The sequence below is a fragment of the Aulonocara sp. 'chitande type north' Nkhata Bay genome, linkage group LG3 (assembly GCF_057382095.1).
Source record: "Aulonocara sp. 'chitande type north' Nkhata Bay isolate Kocher_YH1m ecotype deep benthic linkage group LG3, A_spYH_male_GT1.1, whole genome shotgun sequence".
In the NCBI taxonomy this organism is placed as follows: domain Eukaryota; kingdom Metazoa; phylum Chordata; class Actinopteri; order Cichliformes; family Cichlidae; genus Aulonocara; species Aulonocara sp. 'chitande type north' Nkhata Bay.
The window spans coordinates 26,717,913-26,744,573 of NC_141346.1; the positions used below are offsets into that span (position 1 = coordinate 26,717,913).

At 41.7% G+C, this 26,661-nt stretch overlaps 1 protein-coding gene and 1 long non-coding RNA gene across 2 annotated transcripts; both read left to right on the plus strand.

The window, feature by feature from the left end:
- The first annotated feature begins 2,847 nt into the window (after nucleotides 1-2,847).
- LOC147334885 (uncharacterized) lies at nucleotides 2,848-6,096 on the plus strand. The gene is made up of 3 exons (XR_015128507.1): nucleotides 2,848-2,969; nucleotides 3,055-3,311; nucleotides 3,832-6,096. It is a non-coding gene; the product is annotated as an uncharacterized LOC147334885 (long non-coding RNA).
- Nucleotides 6,097-8,228: 2,132 nt separating this feature from the next.
- Nucleotides 8,229-12,357, plus strand: LOC147334886 (tripartite motif-containing protein 16-like). Its single transcript, XM_086286878.1, has one exon. It carries the CDS (start codon nucleotides 8,349-8,351, stop codon nucleotides 10,023-10,025), a length of 1,677 nt encoding a protein of 558 aa, XP_086143004.1. The 5' UTR covers nucleotides 8,229-8,348; the 3' UTR covers nucleotides 10,026-12,357.
- The last annotated feature ends 14,304 nt before the right edge of the window (nucleotides 12,358-26,661 follow it).

The following is a 26,661-nucleotide window of genomic DNA, read 5'->3' on the forward strand; positions in this document are numbered from 1 at the left end:
AAGCACATCCTGGGATTCCCACAGTTTTCTGGCACATCCACCCACACACATACACAGGCAGAGAAACCAGGACAGAAACATGGATGTGCTTCTTTTCTCTTCGTTTCCAAGTCTTCGACTCAGTGAATGTGTCCCTCGGTTTTCTGCCCGAGCTAGTTTTGGATTCTTGCATTTATCTTGTTTTAAGTTTGTCATGGTTCTGGCTCATTTGACCCAGGATGTCTCGTCTCTCCAGCCCGTCATGTCTCTCTCTCTCTTCTGCCTTTCCTCCTGTGCAAGCTCGTGTGTCTCTGTGTTTCCTGTTTTATTTTGACAGTCTCGTGGTCCATGTTCAGTGTGTTGTCTCACTTTGGTCTTTTGTTTTCTTGTTTTATTCATTTATTTTTTTGGAATCTAGTCTTCTTTAGAGATGGCAAGATACCACTTTTTTATGTCCGATACCGATACCGATATCATAAATTTGGATATCTGCCGATACCGATATGAATCCGATATAGTGTTTTTTAATCAACAAAACTGTTTTTTAAAATATCTTGCTGCATTTTGTATAAGTTCATACTCAAGTTTAAAACAACAACTACACTAAAGCTATTCTGTTATACCTGTATGCAAAAAAAAATATTTCATAGTTCAGCAATACTGATCAATCTAATAAACTTACAGTTTTTTACAGACGCTAGGACACATTTCCCAATACTTAGGTCACTTTTGCAAAACTCTTCACACAATCCTCCTAACTGACCGTCAGCTTGGCAAAGCAGTTCATTTCACATTCAAAATGCACTACAACTACCAAAACACTTCATTCAGGTCTCAAATAAACTCATTCTTCCAGAACACTAGCAAAGGTTGACAGCCAACAAGAGAAAAAAGAAAAAAGAAAAAGAAAAAAAAAATGATTCCAATCAAGTCACCAGTATAGAGCTTTGAAGTTGGCGTCATGTCGCAATGCATTGTGGGAGCGTGGCACCATTTTCGGGGTCTACGAATCAAAACAAACACACTGTGTTGGAACGACTCAAAAGAGAATGGACTGTATAGAGATCTAGAGTTCTATTGTTGATCAACAAAGCACAAGAATCAGAATACAATACAAAATACAAAATCAAACCAAAACAAGAGAACTCAAATTACTGGGTCAAACTGACCCAGAACCGTGACAATCACACCCCATTCACACAAGCACTTTTTAAAAACTGTTTAGTGCTTACTGTCTAACATTCATACGCATTCACACTCTGAATGCTTTGGAGAGCAACATGGGGTTAGCATCAAAACAGGAAACAGGATATATGATCCAGCAGAAATGTTGGGCTTTACAAAGGTGACAGGCTAAAGTTTTATGATATAAGCATGCAAAAACAGTACAGAAACAGGAGGAGGACATCTCTATTTACTGTCTGGTCTAATTATTAGTGGTTTACAAAGGATGAGAACTTGTTTAACCATAAACCTCAGCATGGTTCAGTCTGTTAGTGATGGTAAATTCGATTCTTTTTACTGAATCGAGTTTGAATGAGTCACTCACCAAAGTGAATCGGGTTTGAGTCATTTCAGTCACAGAACCAGTTGTCCAGAGAGTGCAAAAAATGTACATTTTCACTCAAACTTAATTTGTTTCTCTTTTCATGTATATCCTACTGCTAAGATGAGTGATTTAAAAAAACCCAACTATTTTTATAGAGCAAAAAGATTAAGACTTCTAAAGGGAACATTTATTTGATTTATTTTCATTTTATTTTAGGCAAGGCAAGTTAGGCAAGTTTATTTATATAGCACAATTCAACAACAATTTGATTCAAAGTGCTTTACAGAGACATTAGAAACAAAAACAAATAAAAAGCATGATTTAAAACTGATTAGAACAAGCAAACAAACAAACAAACTAATTAACAAACAAACAAGCAAACAAACAAACAAACAAATTAACAAACAAACAAACAAACAAACAAAACAGTATATAAAATCAAAACAGATAAAATCAGTAGTTAAAATGTTAGTTTTGAAATTTAAGCTTAAAGTGTGGATTTGGTGCTTTATTCAAATGCAGCTGAGAACAGGTGAGTCTTCAACCTGGATTTAAATAAACTGAGTGTTTCAGCTGATCTGAGGCTTTCTGGGAGTTTGTTCCAGATATAAGGAGCATAAAAGCTGAATGCAGCTTCTCCGTGTCTGGTTCTGACTCTGGGAACTGATAAAAGACCGGATCCAGATGACCTGAGGGATCTGGAAGGTTCATACTGGGTCAGGAGGTCACTGATGTATTTTGGTCCTAAACCATTCAGAGCTTTATAGGCCAGCATCAGAACTTTAAAGTCTATCCTCTGACGGACAGGCAGCCAGTGTAAAGACCTCAGAGCTGGACTGATGTGGTCCACTTTTTTGGTCTTAGTGAGGACTCGAGCAGCAGAGTTCTGAATGAGCTGTAGTTGTCTGACTGATTTTTTAGGTAGACCTGTAAAGATGCTGTTACAGTAATCAAGCCTACTAAAGATGAATGCATGGACTAGTTTTTCCAGGTCCTGTTGAGACATCAGATCTTTTATCCTTGAAATATTCTTGAGGTGATAGTAAGCTGACTTTGTTATTGTCTTAATGTGTTTTTCTAAGTTTAGGTCTGCATCCATCACTACACCCAAATTTCTCGCCTGGTTTGTGGTTTTATTAGTACTTTCCTCAAATGTGTCGAATATGTATTTTCTCATCTAAATGTCTACTGAGCCAGGGGGCGGTAATGTGCCTTAACATTGGTTTCCCACCAGGAAGAAGAAGAAGAAGAAGAAGAAGCTGTGAGCCAGGAGGGAGGGGGTGAGTGAGTGCTGAGCATGAGAAGGTGGGTGAGGGTGGGGAGGGGGGGAGCATTGACTGTAGAAAACATGGACAACGCGACAGCTCCCCGAAAATGAAGCCAAAACGTCTCTATCGCCGTCATAAACCCCGCCTCCTCCATGTTAGCGGATAAGACTGGGGTCAGACTAAAATAAATTTATTCTCTTTTGTTATCAATGGTTCTCATCACGCTGATTTATGTTCAAGGGGTCTCCTCTCCCATAGGTTTGATTCTAATTCCTACCGCGGTGATGTTAAATTGGGGTGAGACGTCATCATAGCAGCTTTGACTGGCAGCTGCAGTCACGGAGAAACTTGCGTATCTCTGTTCGGGAATAGCAGATAGAGCGTAGGCTCTGAGAGGAGGGCCAGCGTTTACGCTACGAAGACACGACCGAGTGTTTTAACCTGACAGCCTGAGGTGTTCTTCAGTAAACTGGACTCCCCGACAGAAGGACCCGAGGCCCTGCTGCACTTTTTCGGTAAGTTAAACGTGTTTGTAAGCTAATCCGTAACTACCGTCCTTAGCTCGGTCCTGAGACCTAGCTAGCTAAGATGAGGACTCGGCTGTCAGGGTTCGTTTAGCTAATCTGTGCAGGTGAATGAATTTACCCTGACTAAAGAAATCAAGAGAAACGCCCCAGGCTGCTCAGTCATTAATTAACGTCACTGTACTTTTATTACAAGTGTTATACTTTAAAAACAGCAGGCTGCACCCTGCTGCAGCTGAATATTAAATATGTGCAAACAACAGCATGTTTTCAGTCTCTTGCCACATCTGTAAAGACAGTAACATTTTTTTTTAAAGCTTGAACTTCAGTAACTCCTCATTAATCAGGAACTATGGATTAAAGTACTGTAGTGTACTGCAATACTGAAAAAAATGCAAGAGAAGAACTTCAGATCCTGAGTGTGTGAGGACAGAAGAATCAGCTTTATTTCAATTTTGAGGGATAAAATTTATATCTGAGTTTGATGGTTCTGTTCTCTTTGTGATTACAGGAGCTGCCCTCAGATTCAGACCTCAGCACCACCCAGTGACAGCAGACAGATCATCCAACATGTTAACTGCAAAATGAACTGATGAAAACAGTACAAAGGTTAAAGTACCACATGTGCTGTCAGTGAAAGCTGCAGCTGTTTTATTGATAAAGTTAAAGACAAAAAAACAAAAGGATTAATCACTCATGTAACTGTGTCACTATATATCAGCATTAACAGGACCTCAGTTTGGTGTTTCACAAAGCTGCTGATCTCAGACCTGCACAGTTTCCGTTTTAAACACTTGATGTACTCAGCTGCATGAAGAGCATATGAGATTTTCTCTAAAACAATTAAATAAAACCTGATGAAGGTCAAAGGTCGTCACTTGTATGTTGAACTACAAACTTGTCATGTGGAATTCTTTCACAGTTTTTTGCAGATAGTGTGTTATTTACCATAAAGTGATTCAGAGTTATTCATACCAAAGTAACCAGAGAGGATCATATGTTTTTAAATATGTAACTTTCTACAGGACTGAATATATTATGTTTATGTTAAAGTCCAGAGCCATCTTTTGTGTGTGTGTGTGTGTGATTTACATTGCTGTGCTTGAGAGCCACCATCTACCGGAACCAAATTCCTTGTATGTGTCTGCACATATACTTGGCCAATAAACACGATTCTGATTCTGATCTGTTTGACCATCACCAGTTAATCTGTAACACCGGCAATATTTATTCCCTTGGTTTGTTGCTGTGTGTGATTGCCAGAAGGTGAGTTCTGATCGCATTATGTTATGTAGGTTAAATGCTCTTGGGTGTATTTGTTCACTTGAGTGTATGCAATTGCTGTTTTTGCAAAGGCACTATTCAAGCTACTAAGCTGTTGTGTTGCGACAACGCCGGTCTCTGCGATTCTTTTGGTCCTGGTAGAGATCACGCTGAGATGTTTCCATGTTTCACACAATCCTTTTATTATCCATTATTCTTACAGATGCATCTGGAGATCAGCACACTGCATCCTATGCTAAAGGCTGATCTAAAGAACTCCACAAAACAGTTACAGTTAAAACTTCTGGTCTCTTCCCCCCTACAGTAAACACCCCCACAATGGAAATAGATAAGATAAAACTTTATTAATCCCTCGGGTGGGTTCCTCTGGGAAATTCTGTTTCCAAAAGCACAGCACCGACAGAAGTTACAGAGTTACAGAATATTATACATACACACACACACACACACACACACACACACACACACACACACACACATATATATATATAAATAAAATATACGAAGGGGATAAATAGAATAAATAGGAATAAAAATACAAGTAAATTGCACATTTCAAGTATTGAGGTCTATTGCACCATTGACAATAAAAAGAAAACGTATTGCACAAAAATACACTAGTACAGTGGCCAAGGGTGCTGACACCCTGACCCCCATCTCCTTTTAAGGTAGTGTCTCTTTTGCCCTTTGTCTGCCCCTCACCCTCAGTAACTCTTGCTTTCTCCCTGGGGGTGGGTGTTGATTGTTCTCCTGTCCTGCACCTCAGTTCTTTGTTCCCATCCCAGGCCCATTTTTCTATTTTGTATTCCCATTAACTGCCATATTGTAATATTACAACCAATCCCCAAATATATTCTCTTTAACTCTGATCTATATTAAGGAATCTACAGGGAGTGCAGAATTATTAGGCAAGTCGTATTTTTGAGGAATAATTTTATTATTGAACAACAACCATGTTCTCAATGAACCCAAAAAACTCATTAATATCAAAGCTGAATGTTTGTGGAAGTAGTTTTTAGTTTTAGCCATTTTAGGGGGATATCTATGTGTGCAGGTGACTATTACTGTGCATAAATATTAGGCAACTTAACAAAAAACAAATATATACCCATTTCAATTATTTATTTTTACCAGTGAAACCAATATAACATCTCCACATTCACAAATATACATTTCTGACATTCAAAAACAAAACAAAAACAAATCAGCGACCAATATAGCCACCTTTCTTTGCAAGGACACTCAAAAGCCTGCCATCCATGGATTCTGTCAGTGTTTTGATCTGTTCACCATCAACATTGCGTGCAGCAGCAACCACAGCCTCCCAGACACTGTTCAGAGAGGTGTACTGTTTTCCCTCCTTGTAAATCTCACATTTGATGATGGACCACAGGTTCTCAATGGGGTTCAGATCAGGTGAACACGGAGGCCATGTCATTAGTTTTTCACCCTTTCTTGCCAGCCACGCTGTGGAGTACTTGGACGCGTGTGATGGAGCATTGTCCTGCATGAAAATCATGTTTTTCTTGAAGGATGCAGACTTCTTCCTGTACCACTGCTTGAAGAAGGTGTCTTCCAGAAACTGGCAGTAGGACTGGGAGTTGAGCTTGACTCCATCCTCAACCCGAAAAGGCCCCACAAGCTCATCTTTGATGATACCAGCCCAAACCAGTACTCCACCTCCACCTTGCTGGCGTCTGAGTCGGACTGGAGCTCTCTGCCCTTTACCAATCCAGCCACGGGCCCATCCATCTGGCCCATCAAGACTCACTCTCATTTCATCAGTCCATAAAACCTTAGAAAAACCAGTCTTGAGATATTTCTTGGCCCAGTCTTGACGTTTCAGCTTGTGTGTCTTGTTCAGTGGTGGTCGTCTTTCAGCCTTTCTTACCTTGGCCATGTCTCTGAGTATTGCACACCTTGTGCTTTTGGGCACTCCAGTGATGTTGCAGCTCTGAAATATGGCCAAACTGGTGGCAAGTGGCATCTTGGCAGCTGCACGCTTGACTTTTCTCAGTTCATGGGCAGTTATTTTGCGCCTTGGTTTTTCCACACGCTTCTTGCGACCCTGTTGACTATTTTGAATGAAACGCTTGATTGTTCGATGATCACGCTTCAGAAGCTTTGCAACTGCTGCATCCCTCTGCAAGATATCTCACTATTTTTGACTTTTCTGAGCCTGTCAAGTTCTTCTTTTGACCCATTTTGCCAAAGGAAAGGACGTTGCCTAATAATTATGCACACCTGATATAGGGTGTTGATGTCATTAGACCACACCCCTTCTCATTACAGAGATGCACATCACCTAATATGCTTAATTGGTAGTAGGCTTTCGAGCCTATACAGCTTGGAGTAAGACAACATGCATGTAGAGGATGATGTGGACAAAACACTCATTTGCCTAATAATTCTGTACTCCCTGTATTCTCAACAGTTGTAAACTAGTCCAAACATCTGGCTATGGGGTGCCGGGCCGGCGGCGCGATCGTTGCTTCCTCCCCACGGATGGCTCCGATGGGCCGGGCAAACTTGTGATTTTTTTCCCCACCACTGAGCGATTAAAACTGACTTTTTGGTTTCTCCACCTGCTGAATCTCACTTTAACCTCTGACTGTGCTCATTTTCCTGTTAAGAGGCAAAGGCACTTTGTACAATAATGGCATTAAAAAAATTGCAATTTAAAAAAAAAATCCTTCTTTTTCTTTTGACTCAAGTTGAATACGATTAGAATTATTACATTACTATAGCACAAGGTTCAGTTAGCTTTATAAAAAAAAAATAGGTGGGAGAAATGTCCTGCAAAGAACTGCTTTTTACTTTTTTTTTACTTTGAGTACATTTCAAAGCCTATACTTAATTACTTTTACTTGAGTAAAAAAGTTGAACCAGTACTTCAACTTTTACTGTAGTAAAGTGTTTTTTAACACTAGTGTCTGTACTTCTGCTTAAGTACAGAATGTCTAGACTTTTGCCACTTTTGACTGGTTCTCACATACCTGTATTTAGCCACGTTCCTGTTAAAAATGATTGTAGAAGTTGTGATCAACTCAACTGTAACAACAGAAAAATATTTTTAAAGGAGTCAGGGTTTCTTTTTATTATTCCTGTCAAACATTTATCACATTTTTATGGAGATGAATGTGTTTGAAAACACTTTAATTTGTTTACTGACTCATATACCAACTACTACACCTGCTGCACCCTTTCACCTCTGATGGTATTTGAGGGAGAGAAACAACTGAAATGAACATAAACTTAAATGCAACATAAGCATCATGTCAGTGGCTGCCTTATCTGTATGTTTAGGATCATTATCCTCCTGCATTGACTGAAACTGAAGGACTGTTTGTTAACTTCAGTGAGAACTCTGACATTTCTAAACTGAAGTTTATTTATATAGAAGAAAGTGTTAACAAGCTTAAACGTTGATGTGAGCAGTAAATAAAAAATGGTTAAACACACAGTTTCACTCTCTAACTGCTCCTCTTCCTGGAGTGAAGCACAGCCTGATAACCCTCCCTCTTCTTCCTGCTCTTAAACACAGCACCTCCTCTCTGTCCACGTGTTTCCTCGTTCCCTCCCCCTCAGATCTGCACTTTGAAGATGGGTGTAACCAACATGTGGTGACGTGTAAGAGCTGACAGGCTCCATTCACTGCAGAAACATGTTGTTGAGATCAGAGCTCAGACTAGTTTCAGTTATAAGGAAGTGAAACTCACACAGTCACTGACACTGAGAGGAGAAATGGCGCAGAAAGGAGTTCAGCTGGATGAAGAAATCTTCTCTTGTTCCATCTGTTTGGATCTACTGAAGGATCCGGTGACTATTCCCTGTGGACACAGCTACTGCATGAACTGTATTAAAGCCCACTTTGATGAAGAGGACAGGAAGGGAATCCACAGCTGCCCTCAGTGCAGGAAGACTTTCACACCGAGGCCTGTCCTGGAGAAAAGCATCATGTTAGCAGAGTTGGTGGAGGAGCTGAAGAAGACTGGACTCCAAGCTGCTCCAGCTAATCTCTGCTATGCTGGACCTGAAGATGTGGCCTGTGATGTCTGCACTGGGAGGAAGCTGAAAGCCATCAAGTCCTGTTTAGTCTGTGTTATCTCGTACTGTGAGAAACACCTCCAACCTCACTATGATGCAGCTCCATTAAAGAAACACAAGCTGGTGTCCCCCTCCAAGAAGCTCCAGGAGAACATCTGCTCTCGTCATGATGAGGTGATGAAGATTTTCTGTCGTACTGATCAGCAGAGTATCTGTTATCTCTGCACAATGGATGAACATAAAGGCCATGAAACAGTCCCAGCTGCAGCAGAAAGGACTGAGAAGCAGAAGGAGCTCGAGGTGAGACGACTAAACATCCAGCAGAGAATCCAGGAGCGAGAGAAAGATGTGAAGCTGCTTCAACAGGAGGTGGAGGCCATCAATGGCTCTGCTGATAAAGCAGTGGAGGACAGTGAGAAGATGTTCACTGAGCTGATCCGTCTCATCCAGAAAAGAAGCTCTGATGTGAAGCAGCAGGTCAGATCCCAGCAGGAAACTGAAGTGAGTCGAGTCAAAGAGCTTCAGGAGAAGCTGGAGCAGGAGATCGCTGAGCTGAAGAGGAAAGACGGCGAGCTGGAGCAGCTCTCACACACAGAGGATCACAACCAGTTTCTACACAACTACCCCTCACTGTCAGCACTCAGTGAGTCTACACACTCATCCAGCATCAATATTCGTCCTCTGAGCTACTTTGAGGATGTGACAGCAGCTGTGTCAGAGACCAGAGATAAACTACAGGACATTCTGAGAGAGGAATGGACAAACATCTCACTGACAGTCACTGAAGAGGATGTTTTACTGTCACCACCTGAGCCAAAGACCAGAGCTGGATTCTTAAAACATTCACATGAAATCACACTGGATCCAAACACAGCATACACACATCTGTTATTATCTGAGGGGAACAGAAAAGCAACATTTATGAACCAACAACAATTTTATTTTGATCATCCAGACAGATTCACTGGATGTTATCAGGTTTTGAGTAGAGAGAGTCTGACTGAATGTTGTTACTGGGAGGTGGAGTGGAGAGGGAGAGGAGTTTGTGTAGCAGTCACATTGAAGAATATCAGCAGAAAAACGGGCCTAAATGAATGTTTTCTTGGATACAATGACAAATCTTGGGCATTACGTTGTGACACAAACAGCTATAAATTTTGGCACAACAAAGTCCCAACTGTCCTCTCAGGTCCTCGGTCCTCCAGAGTAGGAGTGTACCTGGATCACAGAGCAGGTATTCTGTCTTTCTACAGCGTCTCTGAAACCATGACTCTCCTCCACAGAGTCCAGACCACATTCACTCAGCCGCTCTATGCTGGAATTCGGTTTTGTCACTCTGATGGAGACACTGCAGAGTTGATTAAAGTCAAATAGAGAAGACAGGTTCATGTTGATCCCTGACCATTATATGTACTTGTGTAGTTTCTAAATGAGGCTTTACATTTTAGAAGCTGAGAAGTTCAGTGGTCCATTGATGTGTGAAAATAATATTGCACTGATTCAAACTGTACTTACATTTATATACCTTACATCAATATAAATCTGAATTTGTTCTTATGGCTGATAACCATGGCACAACCTCAATTCCAATAAAGTTGAGACATTGTGCCAGATCTGTTTCATCTCAATTCAGAACCAAGAAATTCAAGGTCATCCATGTCTTTATGTCTTTAAGGCATTCCTGCAGTTAATTAATTGTTTTTGCCATCTAGTGCTATGGATAGATAAAGATGGGTTACATCTGCATAGCAATGAAAATATGACATGCCTCCCAATCATACTGCGTAAGGGAAACTATATAATGTAAACAAAGTATAGTTAAACTTTTTAAATATAAAAACAAATTATACGGACCTGTATATTGTGGAGAATAGAAATGTTTATTTGCCCTAAGCTGAGTCCTTTAAATAGTTTAATCTGACTGAATGTGCAGCTGCTGTACAGAGACAGAGTGGGTTAAGTTTGAACAGTTTCTGTTTTAAAAGTTGGAATGTTTGGCTGTACATGGAAATATTTATCGTGCACTCACACAATTTTGACTCTTTCTGCGTGGAAATAGTAGCTTTTGACTTCGTGGTGTTTGAAATGAGGGAAGATACAAAAGTAAAATGTGTAGCAAACATGTGATAGAATTATACAATGGAATGACCATAAAAATCCCAAAACTGACCTTGACCATAAAATTGACAAATGGACTTTAATAATGCATTTCTGTGTTCAGCAAGTCACGATGAACCTGAAATCTGATTAATAACACAAGAGATGTGTCTTCACCCTGCTAAAAGGGATGGAGTGGTAGCTCAGCTCAGATTGTCCACATGTTTTGCATTCTGCTATGTTTTCAGGCTGATTAAAGCTTAAATAATAAAGTGCATTGTGTCATTAATCATGGTAATCTGCATCAGAATTTCAGAAATGTGTCTGTCCTGCACCTGGTGAAATCTGTCATCAAATCAGAACATTAACAGTGTATTAAACACATATTACTGTGCATCATGTCATCAGGAATGTTTTTGAAAAGAATTATAAGACACTAGTGATTTTAATGTATTTTAATATATTTAATGTTTTTAATGTATTTAATGTATTTTAATTTGTGCAATGTATGTCTGTAACACATTTCATTTTTTCCCACAAGAATAAACATGTAATTTATGTCTATTTCATTTATCTTTTTTTTTTTTTACTGGATTATGAATAATGTAAATGAATAATATTCAGGCACCTCATTGAACGGTTTTCTCCCCACATACATACCTAATATGTATATATTAGTATTACTAGTATATTAATATATACCTAATATGGAACAATAAGGACATCTATTATAATGTTTTTATTATCATACAAAGAATTTGTGGACAAATTCAAAATATCCATAAGAATCTGCTGTAGTTTTTGATGCTGTAGCAAAAAGTGTCCTCATATATACACTACCAGCCAAAAGTAGCCACCTTTAGCAGACATAACAGGCGAGCACACTTGTGGCATTCTTTCTACAACAGAAATTAAACATTCTTCAGAAAGTTCTTCCCATATCTGTTGCAAAAGTTCCGATAAATGTGTGGCACTTGTAGGTTGCTTTGCTTTCTCTCTTCTGTCCAGTTCATCCCAAACCTGCTCAGTGGGGTAAGTCTGGATACTGTGCTGGACACTGCATATTTTCAAGCTTACCAACTTGTTCTTTTTTCCTGAAATAGTTCTGGCATAGCTTGGACTTATGTTTTGGTTCAGGGTTCCTCTCACTCTGTACAAGTCATCGACCCTGGATCCAGCAACACAGCCCCAGATCATCACACTTCCTCCTCCATGTTTCACAATTGATGCCACACACTGTGGAACCATCCTTTCACCTTCTTGATGGTGTACAAAGATTCTGCGTGATGAACTGAAGATTTCAATCCCATCTTCCAGTCATCAGTAGTCCACTGGCAGTATTTTATGGTCCAGGATCAACCTCCATTGCTGCAGAACATCTTTAAATTGATAACCCATTTTATGCTCACTGAAAAGGGCATTTTTGTATTATTCTGAAATGTACATTATTTTTCAGTTTTGGGTAACCTCATTGTATTTATTCTTTTAAACAGCAGCTAAAGACTCATTTATTTAGACTGGCTTTTAACTAGAGTTGTGCTGTATGAGCAGTTGTATTGTTTTATATACATCTGTTTTATATTATTGTGAAGCATGCTGCGGTTCTTGTGAAGAGTTTGAAATAAATAAAGTTTTAATTATTGTTGTTATTATTATTATTATTATTATTATTATTATTATAAATAATTATTATTACCTTTTTTAACCTCTGGCAGTTCATCACTTACATTTGTACCTTTTCAATCTTTTCATTGGACTTTAACATTTGACATGAAACTTTAATTGCAATAACTAGAATAATTGGTGTGTTCTAAAACTTTTGAATGGTAGTGAGTACAATTCAATTCAGACAGCAGAGGGAAGTGACTTATCAGGAAGTGAAATAAGAGCAGAAGTTGATGGCGGGAGAGAGGTTGAAGGCTATGATAGAGCTGAATGAAAATCAAACATTAGGCGACAACGGAAAAATAAATAATAAATAAATAAGCCGTTGTGAAATTAAGTCTGTAATGTGGAGGAAAAGGACAGTGAGCGCAGTGTAACCGTGAAAACAAGACACGAGAACGGATTTAAATCATCTTAAAACGGACCGTGGTTCACTGAGTGGAACCAGATTCAGCTACAACAGCGATAAATACGCCTGTAGGGAGATGAAGAGTGCTATAATACTGAGAAACGGATCTCTGATGAGTGTTTGTAGGGATGTGGTTCAGCAAAATAAAGACACACGACTCCATAACATGCTGCCTGATCCATAAGAGAGTCACATATATGTATGGCTTTTTGTCAAACGTGGTTAATTCCCCCAGGGATCAATAAAGTATTCTGATTCTAATTGTTTGCTTTATTGTTTGTTGGAAAGCCATTTCCCCCGTGCCGCTCAGCAGGCATACGCTTTTACCCGTTTAGATTTTTGTGAAGGATATTTTTTCCCATAATTTTCATTGATAGTTGCTCATAGGTCGAACAGAGCCATGGAGAGATTATTATACAAAAACATAAAAAGAACTAGGCACAGGTAGAAGGTCTAAATAGCTTTTTAGTGTTTCACTCGGTTTCCTTTTGAAACGTTTTGAACAAAGATTTAAAATGACTAAATTTTGCTTTGTGGATGTGATAGTTACCTAGGATTATTAATAGGTTGTTTAAATTTAATTCTCTTGTTATTTTTTATCATTGTGGAAACCAAACATTACATCATTCCAGCACAAAGAAAAGTTAGTCAATATTTTCAATAATGAGTCACGCTAGATCATTCCAGAAGGTGCAGTAGGGACACTACCAAACCACGTGCATCAAGGTCTCTGGATGAATTTCATAGAATGAGCAGTCCAAACGTATCTTTCTTAAAAAAGTTAGAAGAATTGATTGACAGGGTAACATCTATTTATGTTTTTAAGAGAAACCTGCCTTATGGAAGTGTCCACATCTTTCCTCAAATGATGTGGACAGTGAGAGATAAGGATAAAGATGGTAAATGGCCTGCATTTGTATAGCGCTTTTCTAGTCCATAGGACCCCAAAGCGCTTTACACTACATTCAGTCATTCACCCATTCACACACACATTCACACACTGGCAATAGCAAGCTACATTGTAGCCACAGCTGCAAACCTGGGGCGCACTGACAGATAAAGGTCACTCTTTCGAGGATACCAATGTTCACATATTGGACAGAGAGGACAGATGGTTTGAAAAAGGAGTCAAAGAATTCATTTATTTCCACTGTGAGCAACCATCTTTGAACAGAGGCGGTGGCTTACGACACCAACTGTCTCTCATCAATAATTCAGTTTTAAGATCCCTTCCCAGATGCCTTAACACCCACTCACGCCCTGGGCCACCTGACCTCAGGAAATCACATGATAGGGTGGGGCCAGGTTTCACAATGAGCTCAACCGAAACCCTGGCTGATTGTGATCCACACCCGTTTTCACACCTTGGCTCATGTGATTAGGTGGAGGATCATTAGGGGGTCCTTTGTTCCTCTCGGGGGGGGGGGGGGGGGGGGGGGGACTCTCCACCATTTGACCCTGAAACCCTGAAAAAGTCCAGACGCTTTTCTTTCCCAGCTCCTTAGACTATCATTAAGAATCATATGTAGAATATTTGGCAGGAATATTAAGACACAGTATCTAAAAGTGTGTAGGTTTGAACAGAATGCAGTGCAGGAACTGGAACAAGGAACTCTCATACACTGCATGGAAAACCTCCCCATAGGTCTCAGCTTTTATGGTAATGCACCAGAAACTGTTGAACATGCACTGATCATCTCTAGCAAGGATGAGGGAGAAAGAGGAGAATGGTAGCCGTTTTCCACTAGTATCTACTTGACCTGACTTAATTTTATTGGTTAACCATTAGTTGGTAATACCTGGTACCAGGTACGTTTTAGTATGTACTCGGCCGAGGTCCCAAGAAATTTGAGGTGATCCAAAATTCGACACACCTATTGGCCAGTCAGTGACTTGATTCAAGTTTTGAGAGCTTCTCCTTCACAAAAATAAATCAGATATTTCTGAAACCCAGCAATGAGGGAAATGGCTACAAAAAAACTGTGATCCCTGAGTCTCACAAAAAAAAAACCATGCGCTGAGCAGCATGTATACCAGGGGTCTCAAAGTTACATCAGCTGTGGGCCACTGCTGGCACTGTCATCTTATGTGAGGGCCACTTTAGTGAACAAAAACAAACAAACAAGGACACACCCACTAATATTTCTGAAAATGTAGTGTTTTGTTTGTTTTTTAACATTTCAAATATTGTATACCACGACAAAACTTCAAACATAAAACTAATTTGTTCCCTCACTCTTAACTAATTGAAGCCTTTTATTGAACTACCAAATAAGCAAATTGGTCCTCTTTTTTGGGTCAGACACGTGGCAGCACTTCTGCTATCATTTTGTTCCTATCTAACAAAATAAAAATGCAGGCGTAAGTGTTTTTGACTGCTAGTGAAAACTGTTTTCTTTACAAATAACTCTCTCACTGCACTAACACAGCCAATTCCTCAACTTGTTTGTGCTCTCTGCTCATATTGCCTTCATATTAAATCTCTTTTTTTTGCCAGCAGTCTGTGCAGATCAACCGTCAGCACAGACTGCTGGATATCAGCCGGAAACCCGACAGAAACTCACACATCATAGGTATGGACATGTTTTTAACTCTGTACGGTTGAATGTGTGTTCTTGTTTCATCACATTCCTGTGTTTTTTTGTTCCTCAAGATCTCCCACAACAACAGGACTGTAAGGAAGAGGAGGATCTGGATGAGCAGCAGGTCTGTAATCACGCGAGGAACTTCAGTCTGGACCAGGAGGTACCAGAGCCTCCACAGATTACAGAGGAACAGGAGGAACTCTGCAGCAGTCAGGAGGGAGATCAGCTTTTACTCAAGCACAAGGCTCAAGGCATTATCACCTGGAGTCATCAAATGTGTGTCAACGTGTTTGAGACCTTCTGTAAACCTGAGATAAAGTTACATAGCATAGGTATTTAAAACTTTGATGTGAAACTCTGACTTAACAATGAATATGACACATGTAGGAGCTCAAAGTTACATTTGAAGAATTGATGGTCCAACTGCGATAAGCAGCATGAATTTATCTCTTTGGTTTGATTTTGAGTTTTCATCAATATAAACACATTTCCACATCACATCTGTAGTGCTTTTTCTCAACATGAAGCCACACTGCTGATCGTCGTGTCTCTCCTTAGCATGACTTCAAGGGGTATGTGACTGGAGAGGCATGTGACTGCAATGGAGGATAGTCCATAATATATCAAGCTATTCAGATATTGAGATGTTCAGTTTGAAGCCTTTGAGGTCCTTTTAATTTTGATTTTCCTTTTTATTTTAATATATCTTGATGTTTTAAGTTTAAATTTCAGCTCAGTGAAGCACTTTAAGCATGAATACTTTTTCAGTAACTTGTTTTTAGTCAGCCACCAGTTGTACAAGTTCTCCCATTTAAAAAGATAAGAGAGGCCTGTAGTTTTCATCATGGCTATTACTCAACTGTGAGAGACAAAATGAGAAAAAAAATCCAGAAAATCACATAATCTAATTTTTAAAGAATTTATTTGCAAATTATGGTGGAAAATGAGTGTTTCTTCTATAACAAAAGTTTATCTCAATACTTTGTTTTATACCATTTGTTGGCAATGACAGAGGTCAAATGTTTTCTCTCTCTCTGCATTTAAAAGTGTAAATTGTATAAACTGTCTTGTGTTGTTGAATTTCTTCTGTGTGGATCCAGAGTGTGAAAAAACGAAAACGCCTTTCTCTTCTCTCGCTGTTAGAAAAGAGGAGTGTGTGTGTGTGTGTATTTCTTCTTAGGAGAAAGGAGGGGTTGTGTGGTGCTGCGCAGTAGCGGGCACACGCGCGAGTACGAGCGGAGTGTGTGTGTGTACAGCTGCGGCCCTTGGTTTCATCTCTCTATTTCTCCATATTTGTCCTTCTGAGCTTCTTTTCGTTAGGTGAAAGGGGGTCTCAGAAGTGTGGTTAAGAGATTTCAGTATATTAAATAAACTAAACCTTGTAGTCTTGTGTTTGTGATTTCCTAATGTGACTATGGTTTAATAGAATTCCATGAGTAATGATCCCTTGTGTTAAACTCCAGTAAGGTAGGAGTGCGGGGGATAAAATATCTTGACAAAATTTGAGAATTGTGGGTGATTGCTGGGAGATTTTTTAGTTGGGTCGTATTTCTTCTCTACCTGGAAAAGGCAGAGATCTGTGCTTCATTTGATGTTGTGTAAATAAAGCTTTTAAAAGTTGGTTGAGTCTCTCGTATAAGGAGGGAAAACGGTGCATGGTAGATTGTCTAGATTATTTTTCTATGTGAAAACTTTGTAGTTGTTAGGGAAGTGAATGTGAGAGTGAATTTTCGCTGGCTTTGCGTGCTTAAAACTGTTGCAGTGGACGTTTGTGAAGTTTTGTTGTGAAAGGACGATTAGAGTGTGTGTGTGTGTAGGTGTGTCTGTGAGAGAAAGACAAGGTGGGGGCCGAGTGCTGTGTGTGTGTGACTTTCTGCATGACAGAAGAGGAAGGAGAAGTAGGTCAGTTGATTTTCTGTGAAATAATAATAGTCAAGAAAAAGGGAAAACAATAAAGTGTGGAAGTGTGAGTGAGATATTGTCTCTGACTGGGGAAGCAGTGAGAGTAGAGGTCACCTTATTCCCCTGCTGGACACAAGAGAGAACATGATTTGGAGTGTTGTGGAGGAAAATGATTAGTAATAACATCAAGCAGTTTTTGTGTTTGCAGTCAAGAACATATGAAATTGTTATGGTGGGGTTTAAAGTTAGTAAAGAGTTAAATCAACCCTCCTCAAGAGTTCAATAATTTAGGCAGTTATGTTTATACGAATACTAAATGTATGTTTAGTGTCTTCATACAGGTGTTTTTTCTTAACCTGGAAACCTGAGTACGGCAGCAGAAGACAGGCCAAGCTTTGGCTAAAAATTCACGGCTGGACACCAGAGTTGTCCCCACCCCTCCCGGAGAAAAAAAAGAGAGAATGAAGTTTTAGGCGGGTTTTTCTCGCTGAACTGCTCTGGGTGCTGTGTCCCTGAATCTCACCAGTGTTAACCTCTGGCGGAAGACATGGAAAAAAGGAAAAGATGTTCCTGGTAAATGACTGAAACAAATAAAACCACACACAACCAGAGAAAGGTATGAGAAGTGTGAGGAACAGACACATGTGCGTGTTAGAGAAATGCCTCATTTGAGAAAAAGTTAAATTAACCCATATACAGACGCACCCATACATGCAATGAAGAAACAGCTTACATACATGTGCACGTACATGCAAGGTTAAAGTAGCGACACTTAACATACACCTGTTTTTAAATGATATAGTTTATCCACTACTGACAAATAAACTCTCTGGGTTGCAGGACAACAACTTAACGTCAAAAGACAAAGACACTGGTCTGATGATTAAGTAAGGACACGACAAATTTAGTGGTTAAAAGGGTCGAATTGGGACAGGTTTTTGTTGATTGTTTAAGACAAATGACTACTGAATGGTAGAAAATTCCTTTTTAGGTTTCTAAACAGGATCTTAAGAATTTTAACACGTACCTGTGTTGTCCTGTCAACTTGGGGGGTTATAAGTTGATTATAGGGTGAGAAAAAACAAAAAAGGGGGGATAACACAGCCAACACAACACAGCCAGCACAACATCATTTTCCTGTTCGCCTGTTTTGTTTTGTTTTTGTTTTTTCTGAAAGCCGAAGCTGACCTGGACTCCTACCCTCCCCTCTACCATCGTTGCCCTCTCCGCGACTATCTTTGACCCTTTGACCCCTGAAGGCCACAGCAGCTGGACTCACAACAACAATTTGAGGATGTCAACAGTGCTGCAAAAAAGCGATCTCATGCAGCAGAGACGGAGAGCACTAAACCTAAAGCCCGTTTCACTACACGGGGGAAATTCCCAGACTGTGTCAGCTGACAGAGCTGTGACGAGACGCGCATTAAGCCCGGAGGAAAAGGGAGGGTGAGCAAAAGAATGCTGACCTCTGAGAAGAGCCGAACAGCAGAGCTGCAGAAGGCCGTGGAGCAAAGTAAGGACAACATAAACAGACTCCAATCTGACGTGGAAGGACTCTGAGGTTTTTGTCCTCAGTAAGAGCTCAAGGCATGAGAACAGAAATTGAGCATGGCTCCGGAGGAGCTGGCTGCTAATTGAACTCATCAGTCAGACTTGGAGTTTCACGTACAGGACTTGTAATCAGGCGGAAGCTTGCTGGAGCAGGAGGTCGTCAGACTTGACGCAAAGTTCCAACAGCAGGAGTAAACCCTGAAAGAGCTACAGAAGCAAAAGGGTCAAGTTACAAGGAGAAGATGCAGGCAGCTGCAACAACGGATGCAAACAGACCCAAAGAGGAGGGCAGGACCTCAGGGCATGCGTCAGGCCGCTGGTTTACCCAAACAACAGAGCAGGAAGGTGATGAATACAAACACATAAACACACACTTCTGCATGCGCCGACTTAGAATGAAGAGAAACACACACATGAACACTTATGCACTCGTCGAGGGAGTGAAAACTGATACATACCCATGCACCAAAATCAAAATGTTGATTTAATTCACTAAGAAGTGATACACAATGCTCCAGCTGCTGCAATGAAGAATGCTTTACTGACAAAGGCTCAATGCTGCACACAACAAAGTCAAATATAGAATTTGCTATAAGAATAAGCCCAGAGGGCATTTGTGTGGTTTGGGGAGCAGAGTCCAGAGCGGTTTGGTTATGAAAACGATGCCTGTGCGAGATATCTGGGGCTTAAGGCCTCGACTCAATTGTTTACTGTACACCAAAAAGAAAAGAAAACAGCCTGAGCAGTGGTGCAGAGTGAAAACGATGAATTAACAGTGAGAGTCTTATTTCAGAGCGCCACATCATCGTGATGGAGATTTAATAAAAGGAGGAACACACGGACAAAGAAGAAGAGAAAGGGGGGGCAGCCCTTGAACACGATTGCCTGAGGTATTAAAGTTCTGTACTAAATTCTGGTTTCCAGTGTGAGAAAAGTCACGCAGTGCCAGTAGTAGAGCTAGGTTGAGTGATGATTCTAAATGACTGTAAGTAAATCATCGTACACCCGTTCAAGATTCATGATAACGGGGATCTAGACTTTGTTGAACCCTAGGCAATTTGAACAGGTAAAATTTGAGTGACCAAGTAGCAGTTGAATAAAAGTCATTGAATAAGTGTTGAAATAAACTGGCAGAATTAAGAGAATTAAAACATTTCAAGAGCTCAAATTACTTAATATGGAAACGGTTCTATTTTGTTTCACGAACGCAAAACATATAGGTTTAGGAATAGGAAAAGGTTGAGGTGGTGTTGATTTGACTCTGTGTAGGTTTAGGTGGGTATTTTTATTGATGGGAGGAATATTCAGTGACAAGTCCTAAGACCCGGGCGTTGGTATTTTTGTTTTTGTTATCTTTTATTTTATTTTGTTTTATATTTTGAACAGTGCACTGATTTTTGTTTGTGAATCTTTTCTTTAAGCAGATCTGCACATCGGAAATTACAAGCATTACACGTCGGCGAGAAAATTGTTGCAAGTGAGTTTCTCCACATTAAAATGGGCACAGGAGGAAGCCACTTATATGGGGACAATTAGAAAATGAGAGTCCCTGCCCAAAAAAGGATTCAGCGAGGTAATCCGATCTCAAGTTCTTCTTTTTCTTTTGAAATGAGCTCATTTTGCTGAGGGCGGAAATCTAAATGCGGCGATGGTTTCCGCTATCAGCAAAGAAAGAAAAATGGATGAATGAATGAATGGATGAAAGACTGGAAATAAAACAAACGGACTGACTGGTAAAAGCTGACAAGACTTGACTACGACTTAAGGTTAACCTCCACCGAGATAGAACAAGAGGGTGGATGAATTTATGTGTGATTCTTTTACAGGAAATGTTTTTATAGCATCTATGGGATGTGGATGGCTGACTACGGTCAATATGCTGCTAATGTTTGCTTTGCTTTGGTGAGAAGGGTGCAGTAGAAAACAGACAAGTGACATGAAAACAAGTAATAATAACAAATAACTAATTTGGGGACAGTTTAACCTAGAGCCCACTAACTGGCCATTAGGGGCTCTCTCTCTCTCTCTCTCTCTCTCTCTCTCTTGGAGTAACATTGCCCAAAGGGTGAATAAAACAAATTGTGGCAATAATAGTGATTTAATGATCAGAGAAATCCTGAACATGATACTTGTCTGTTGTGCTGAATCGTTTATTACTCTTATGATTTGCAGGTGGTTGTAAATAAGCTGTTTGCTTTAACAGGTTTGCTTTTTAGCTGAATTGCAAAATACAATTAGAACAATTAATTGAGACTAATCGCAACTAACCTGAAACTGAGGAGGGTCTATATAAGGAAGAATTAAAACAGGTATAAAATGCATTTGATCTTTAATTGCAGGTGGGACCATGAAGATTTTTGGTACAGATTGCAGGTTGTTGCTCATTATTGAAGTGTGCTCATAAAGGCAAAAGCTATATAGGGGGTCTATGATTTGGTCTGTGTTTTAATAATTTAGGTATGGCAAAATTAAAGGTTTTTAGACAATTTAGGGGACCAGTGAGAAGCATAATTAGATGATCAGAAACTGAGTACTACACTCAAGTTAGAATTAAGAATGCCCAATTTGTTTGAGGTCTGTTGTTCATTTTTATACACACATTGCAAATGTGCTTATAAGGAGCTGGCACTTAGTCTGTGAAGGTCAAAAGCTTCATCCGACAACGGATCGGATTGATATATTGGAGCTATTGACTTCACGTGCAGAGGGTTAAGTGCATGCACCCTTACACACATAGGCATAGCATAGGATTGGAATAAACAAAGTCAACAACATTAGGTTAGGAGAGCCAGCGCAGGAGAGGTGTTGGCTTTCTGTCTCTTGCAGAGAAGGGAACAGACACCAGACGGGGACACGGAGATATGGGGACCCTTCACAGCAACTGGGGTCAAGTGTCATGGCCTTGGGGCTCCTTGAGAAGATGGATCCCATAACCACAGCGATAACCAGGAAGGGGTTGGCAAAAGCTAGGAACACCAGAGACCAACGAGGTTCGAGAGGCTTTTGGCAAAAAGGGGGACACGGCGGTGACAACGGACAACAAACATACAGATCTTTGTAATCCCAGATCTGTGTAACGACTGAAGGGTGGTCTAACCCCGGAAGTCGAAGAAAGAAGAATCCGAGGGCGTTTCTTCACTCCAAGAGGAGGTGGGGAAGGGGCCTGAAGCGTGACAGGCTGAAACTCGAGTCTGAAGCTAAAAGAACAGCTGGGTTGTGGGAAAATTGGAAAACAACGGAGGTGTTGGGGTTGATAAGTGTCATAACGTGTTTGTTTGGTTTGGAGACAGATCCTGGTGTGAGTTGGGCTGGCAAGCCAGCCCAAAGAGGAGGAATGTGACCAGGAGATATTTTATTTTGTATTTTTATGATCACAGTTATAATTAGAAGTATCAATCATTAATCATTTACCATTGTGGAATCTGATGACAGTAGAATCTTTGTTTTATATCTATGGTAATCTGAGTAAAGATTAATGTATGCATATTATCATCATTGTAATCAAGTCTCAAATGGTATCCACAGCATTGTATTCACCGTCCATAACTGGAGGGTCTAGCAGGACCTTGTTCTAATTCATTTGCAGGCCTACATCAGAACATGCACATAGAGAGTTATGTAAACACGCACGTTCACCCTTATTTACACAGGGAGGTCATGTCAGGACATTCTCTAGTTGGACACACAGGCTCACCGAACTGCACAACATGACATGTCACACACTTGGTTTTCTCTAAAGTATCATCTGATGTTTGTATAAGGAGAACTTTGGACTATGGGGAGACTGTTATCATTTCCAGTAAGGTCTAACTGTGTGATGTCGTCATGGGTTATATAAGGATAGGGAACGGTCCACTCTTTGGAGATCTGTGGCTGTACGCTTGTCTTCCCATGCTTCTGTCTTAGAAGCATGTAATAAAATCACTATGTTTGTCACCTACACGGACTCGGCTGTTTTTCCTTCTTACCCAAACTGAACCAGACGTAACAGTCTTCTCTAAGTCTCAAGTTTTTCACACACTGTTGCTGGTATTTTGGCCCATTCCTACATGCAGATCTCCTCTAGAGCAGTGATGTTTTGGGGCCATCGCTGGGCAACACAGACTTTCAACTCCCTCCAAAGACTTTCTATGAGGTTGAGATCTGGAGACTGGCTAGCCCACTCCAGGGCCTTGAAATGCTTTTTATGAAGCCACATCTTTGTTATCCGGGTGCTGTATTTGGGATCATTGTCATGCTGAAAGACCCAGCCATAATTCATCTTCAATGCCCTTGGTGAGGAAAGGAGTTTTTCACTCAAAATGTCACAATACGTGGCCCCATTCAGTCCTTCCTTTACATGAATCAGTCGTCCTGGTCCCTTTGCAGAAAAACAGCTCCAAAGCATGATGTTTCCAACCTCTTCTTCACAGTGGTATGGTGTTCTTTTGATGCAACTCAGCACCATAGGACCAGCACCATACCTGAAAGCAGGCGGTTAAGCAATTACAGATCTTCTGTATTAAACTTGCCCTTAAGCCTCATGACACCAAAGTCACCTGACATCGCAGAAATGAAAGGGACAGAGTGTGTCTGCTAGCAGGGATGCTAAATTTGAACAGCATGCTTTAGAACTGTACCAATTCCAGATATTTAACAATAGTTCACCAACATCCTTACATGTCATACACATACAGCATTACAGACATCCACATATGAAGATGAACTTTGCTAGTAAGTTAGAACTAAACAGCCATCTGCATCCCACAGCTCACGTATAAAACAGCTGTGCAGACGTGACACCAGTGATTGTTTGATCTCCACTTGTTTGTCTGTGTGTGTGAGTGCCTTGAGAGTTCTGTATGAATGTGCGTCCATCAGGAGCGTGCTTCCGCATCCTCCATGGGCGCTGCCTCTCCCCTGGTATTCCCCGGTACTCCCCTGGTGTTCCCCGGTATTCCCTTGGTATGCCCTGGTATCCCTTAGCTTGCTTCCACCTAGCTGGCCCTTTGCTTCGCCTTGGTTGGTCCCCCTTTCCTGGCATGTCGCCTCGAAAAAAAAAAACAGGCTTATGCGCTGGTCGGACCACGCTGTGCGGCTGCCAGCTAGTGTGAGTACAAGAAAATAATTATTATAATATGATGTGTTAAATTTGTTTAGATCAGAGGAATAAGGAAGGATTGGACTGTGTTTCAGTTTGGCTTAGATGTAGGCCTGAGAGTGTGTGTAATTGTTGTAATTGTTGCTGTCATAAAAGGAGACAGGAAGCTACAGTTGGGGGTTGCTGATGCTTTAACCTGAATCTAATAAACGGTCATAATTGTTATAATTTAGAAGTAGGTTTGCAGGAGACTCTCCACCTTATCTGTAAATGTAAGACAACAAGAGGGCAATGGCCCAGTGGATGCAAAGTGGGGGTCTCAGTGTTTGTAATGTAATATGTTAACTGTGTTTTGTATCTTGTCTAAAGTAATTTGGTGTAGATTGAGTGAGGAGATTACTTTTATGACTGGTAGGAAGTCACATACACAGAGACACACACACAGTGCTTTGACTGTTACGACGCACCCACACCTACATGCACAGTCACTCATGTGCACTCACATAGACATATGGGTACCGCACATACAGGCACTCACATGCTCGTGCATACACAAACAGACACAGAGTTTGCAGCACACCATAGGGGTTTTTATGATGGGGTCACTTCTATAAAGCTGACTGTAACAAACAAAGGAGTGGAACATCTGCAGAGGGACACTGGCCTTGCACATCTCCCCTTCTAGAAGATGCATGCTTAACTAAAGATGAATGAAGACGAATAAAGATGAATAAAGGTTTTGTGTAATGACTACTGAGTCTGGTGCCGTCTCTGGATGCCCGGGGAATAAAAAAGAACCGGGGTGAAACTGCTTTTCGCAACACTAGCGAGTAGCTCAGCTACAGTGAGGAAACACAGCAGGGACACGGCTTCAGCATTCAAGCATTCGCTGTCGCCTTGGCACTGTGCAGCTCGGCTGCTATGTGTGTTAACACAGAGGGGATATGGCTTCAGCGTTCCAAGCATTCGCTGTTGGCCTGCTTAACACTGTGGGGAATAAACTGCCAGCTAATCGTTAACCGGCCTGCGAGTAGCATTCTAGCCGGTTAGCCTGTCTGGCGTGTTGCCCGCAGCTCGCGGGTTAACGCGGCCAGTAGGTGCTCCGCTCGTAGCTCGGCTACATTGGGGAAATGTGTCAGAGTTCCAAGCATATGCAATGTGTCAGCAATGTGACACAGGAGCTAATAAACAGTGAAAGGGGAATTCCGGTGGCGGCTACTGCCGGCTGTCTGTTAGCACATCCTGGTTAGCGTGTGGCCCCGCCCCTTTGCTTGGTAGCAGAAGTATGGCAGCCCACACGTCCCAAACATGTTTGTGTATGGCATTTTTGCCTTTTTACAATAGGCACGAGCAGTGTTGCTGTGCCTAGGTGAAAAAGGGCAAATAAATGACTAACATGAAAGCAGCCTAGAGCATGCTGTGCTGGCTGAAGTAGCTGATGCTTGCATGCACTGATTTGTTGCCAGCACGAACTAGACAGACCGTGCTTGGTTTTGAAAGCATTAAATGGACCGCCCCTCCCCCTTCTCTGCCTCAAAAAATGAGAGAGCAGGCTACTATGGGGAACATGGCTGCCACTGCTGTGACACCAGTTTAGGCAGGCCATGGGCTGGGTACCCCCCACACCTGTTGCTGATTTACTGCTGGCCCCTCCCCCAGCGTCCCTGCCATGGCTCCGCCTCTGTGAGGCCTGGGCTTGTGGAGGTTGACTGCCAGGTGGCAGATGTCGATGAAGCTTCCATCCTCTCCTCTGGTGTTGCCCACCTGTCCTTGGGCTGCCCCCTGCTGGTCCCCGGGCACAGTGTCGAGTAAGATGGGTCCCTTCACCTCTTGATTGGAGCACTCCGGGTGTGGGAATTAGCCCTTCCTGAGGTCCCATCTAGTAGAGTGGACCTCAAGGTTGTTGCTATCACGCAGCCTCAGCGCCTACTGCCTAAGGTGCCACTGCTGCCTGGTTGGCCTGGTTGCAGGCCATGTGTGCCCTGCCTCCCGGCATTTATGGTCCCCTGCCTGCAGTTGGTTGATGCCGGGCATCGCAGGAGTAGCTCCCTTTGGCCCCTCCCTTGTTAGCCCCCCCTGGTCCCTAGTTGCCCCTTCGGGCCTTCCCTGGGCAGGGCGGCATGCCCTAACAGGGGCATGAGGGTTACTTATGCCGTGCTGGTGGCCATTTTCTCGCTCCATCTATGGATGGAGCTTGACATGACAGCTGCAGGCGGGCTGGGCGTGGAGAGCCCGCCCCAATCCTGTGCCTCTCAGGCTAAATGAGGTTGATGGCTGCAGCGTTCCCTCCCATGGCTCCACCTCTGTGAGGCCTGGGCCGGTGGAGGTTGATTATTGTGAGGCGGATGTTGAAGAACTTCCATCCCCTCTGGCTGCCACTTGAGTAGGGTCCAGATAGGTGTACCCATGTCTGGGTTCCCTGGTTCTGCGGCCCTCCCACAGCATTCCCTCCCACGGCCCCGCCTCTGTGAGGCCCGGGCCGGTGGAGGTTGATTATCGTGAGGTGGATGTTGAAGAACTTACCACTGGAGTGGGGCCTGGACAGGTGTACCCATGTTTGGGTCGCCTGATTCTGGGCCCCTCCCACAGCGTTCCCTCCCATGGCTCCGCCTCCTTGAGACCTGAGCTGGTGGGGGTTTGATTGTCAGGAGGTTGATGTTTCTGACGGTTGGCTCCGGTCAGACGACTAGGGTTGCTTGATGGAACTGCCTGTTTGCCCTG

What these genes read in the sequence shown, in the direction of transcription:
- LOC147334886 (XM_086286878.1), top strand. Translation starts at nt 8,349, where the DNA reads ATGGCGCAGAAAGGAGTTCAGCTGGATGAAGAAATCTTCTCTTGTTCC.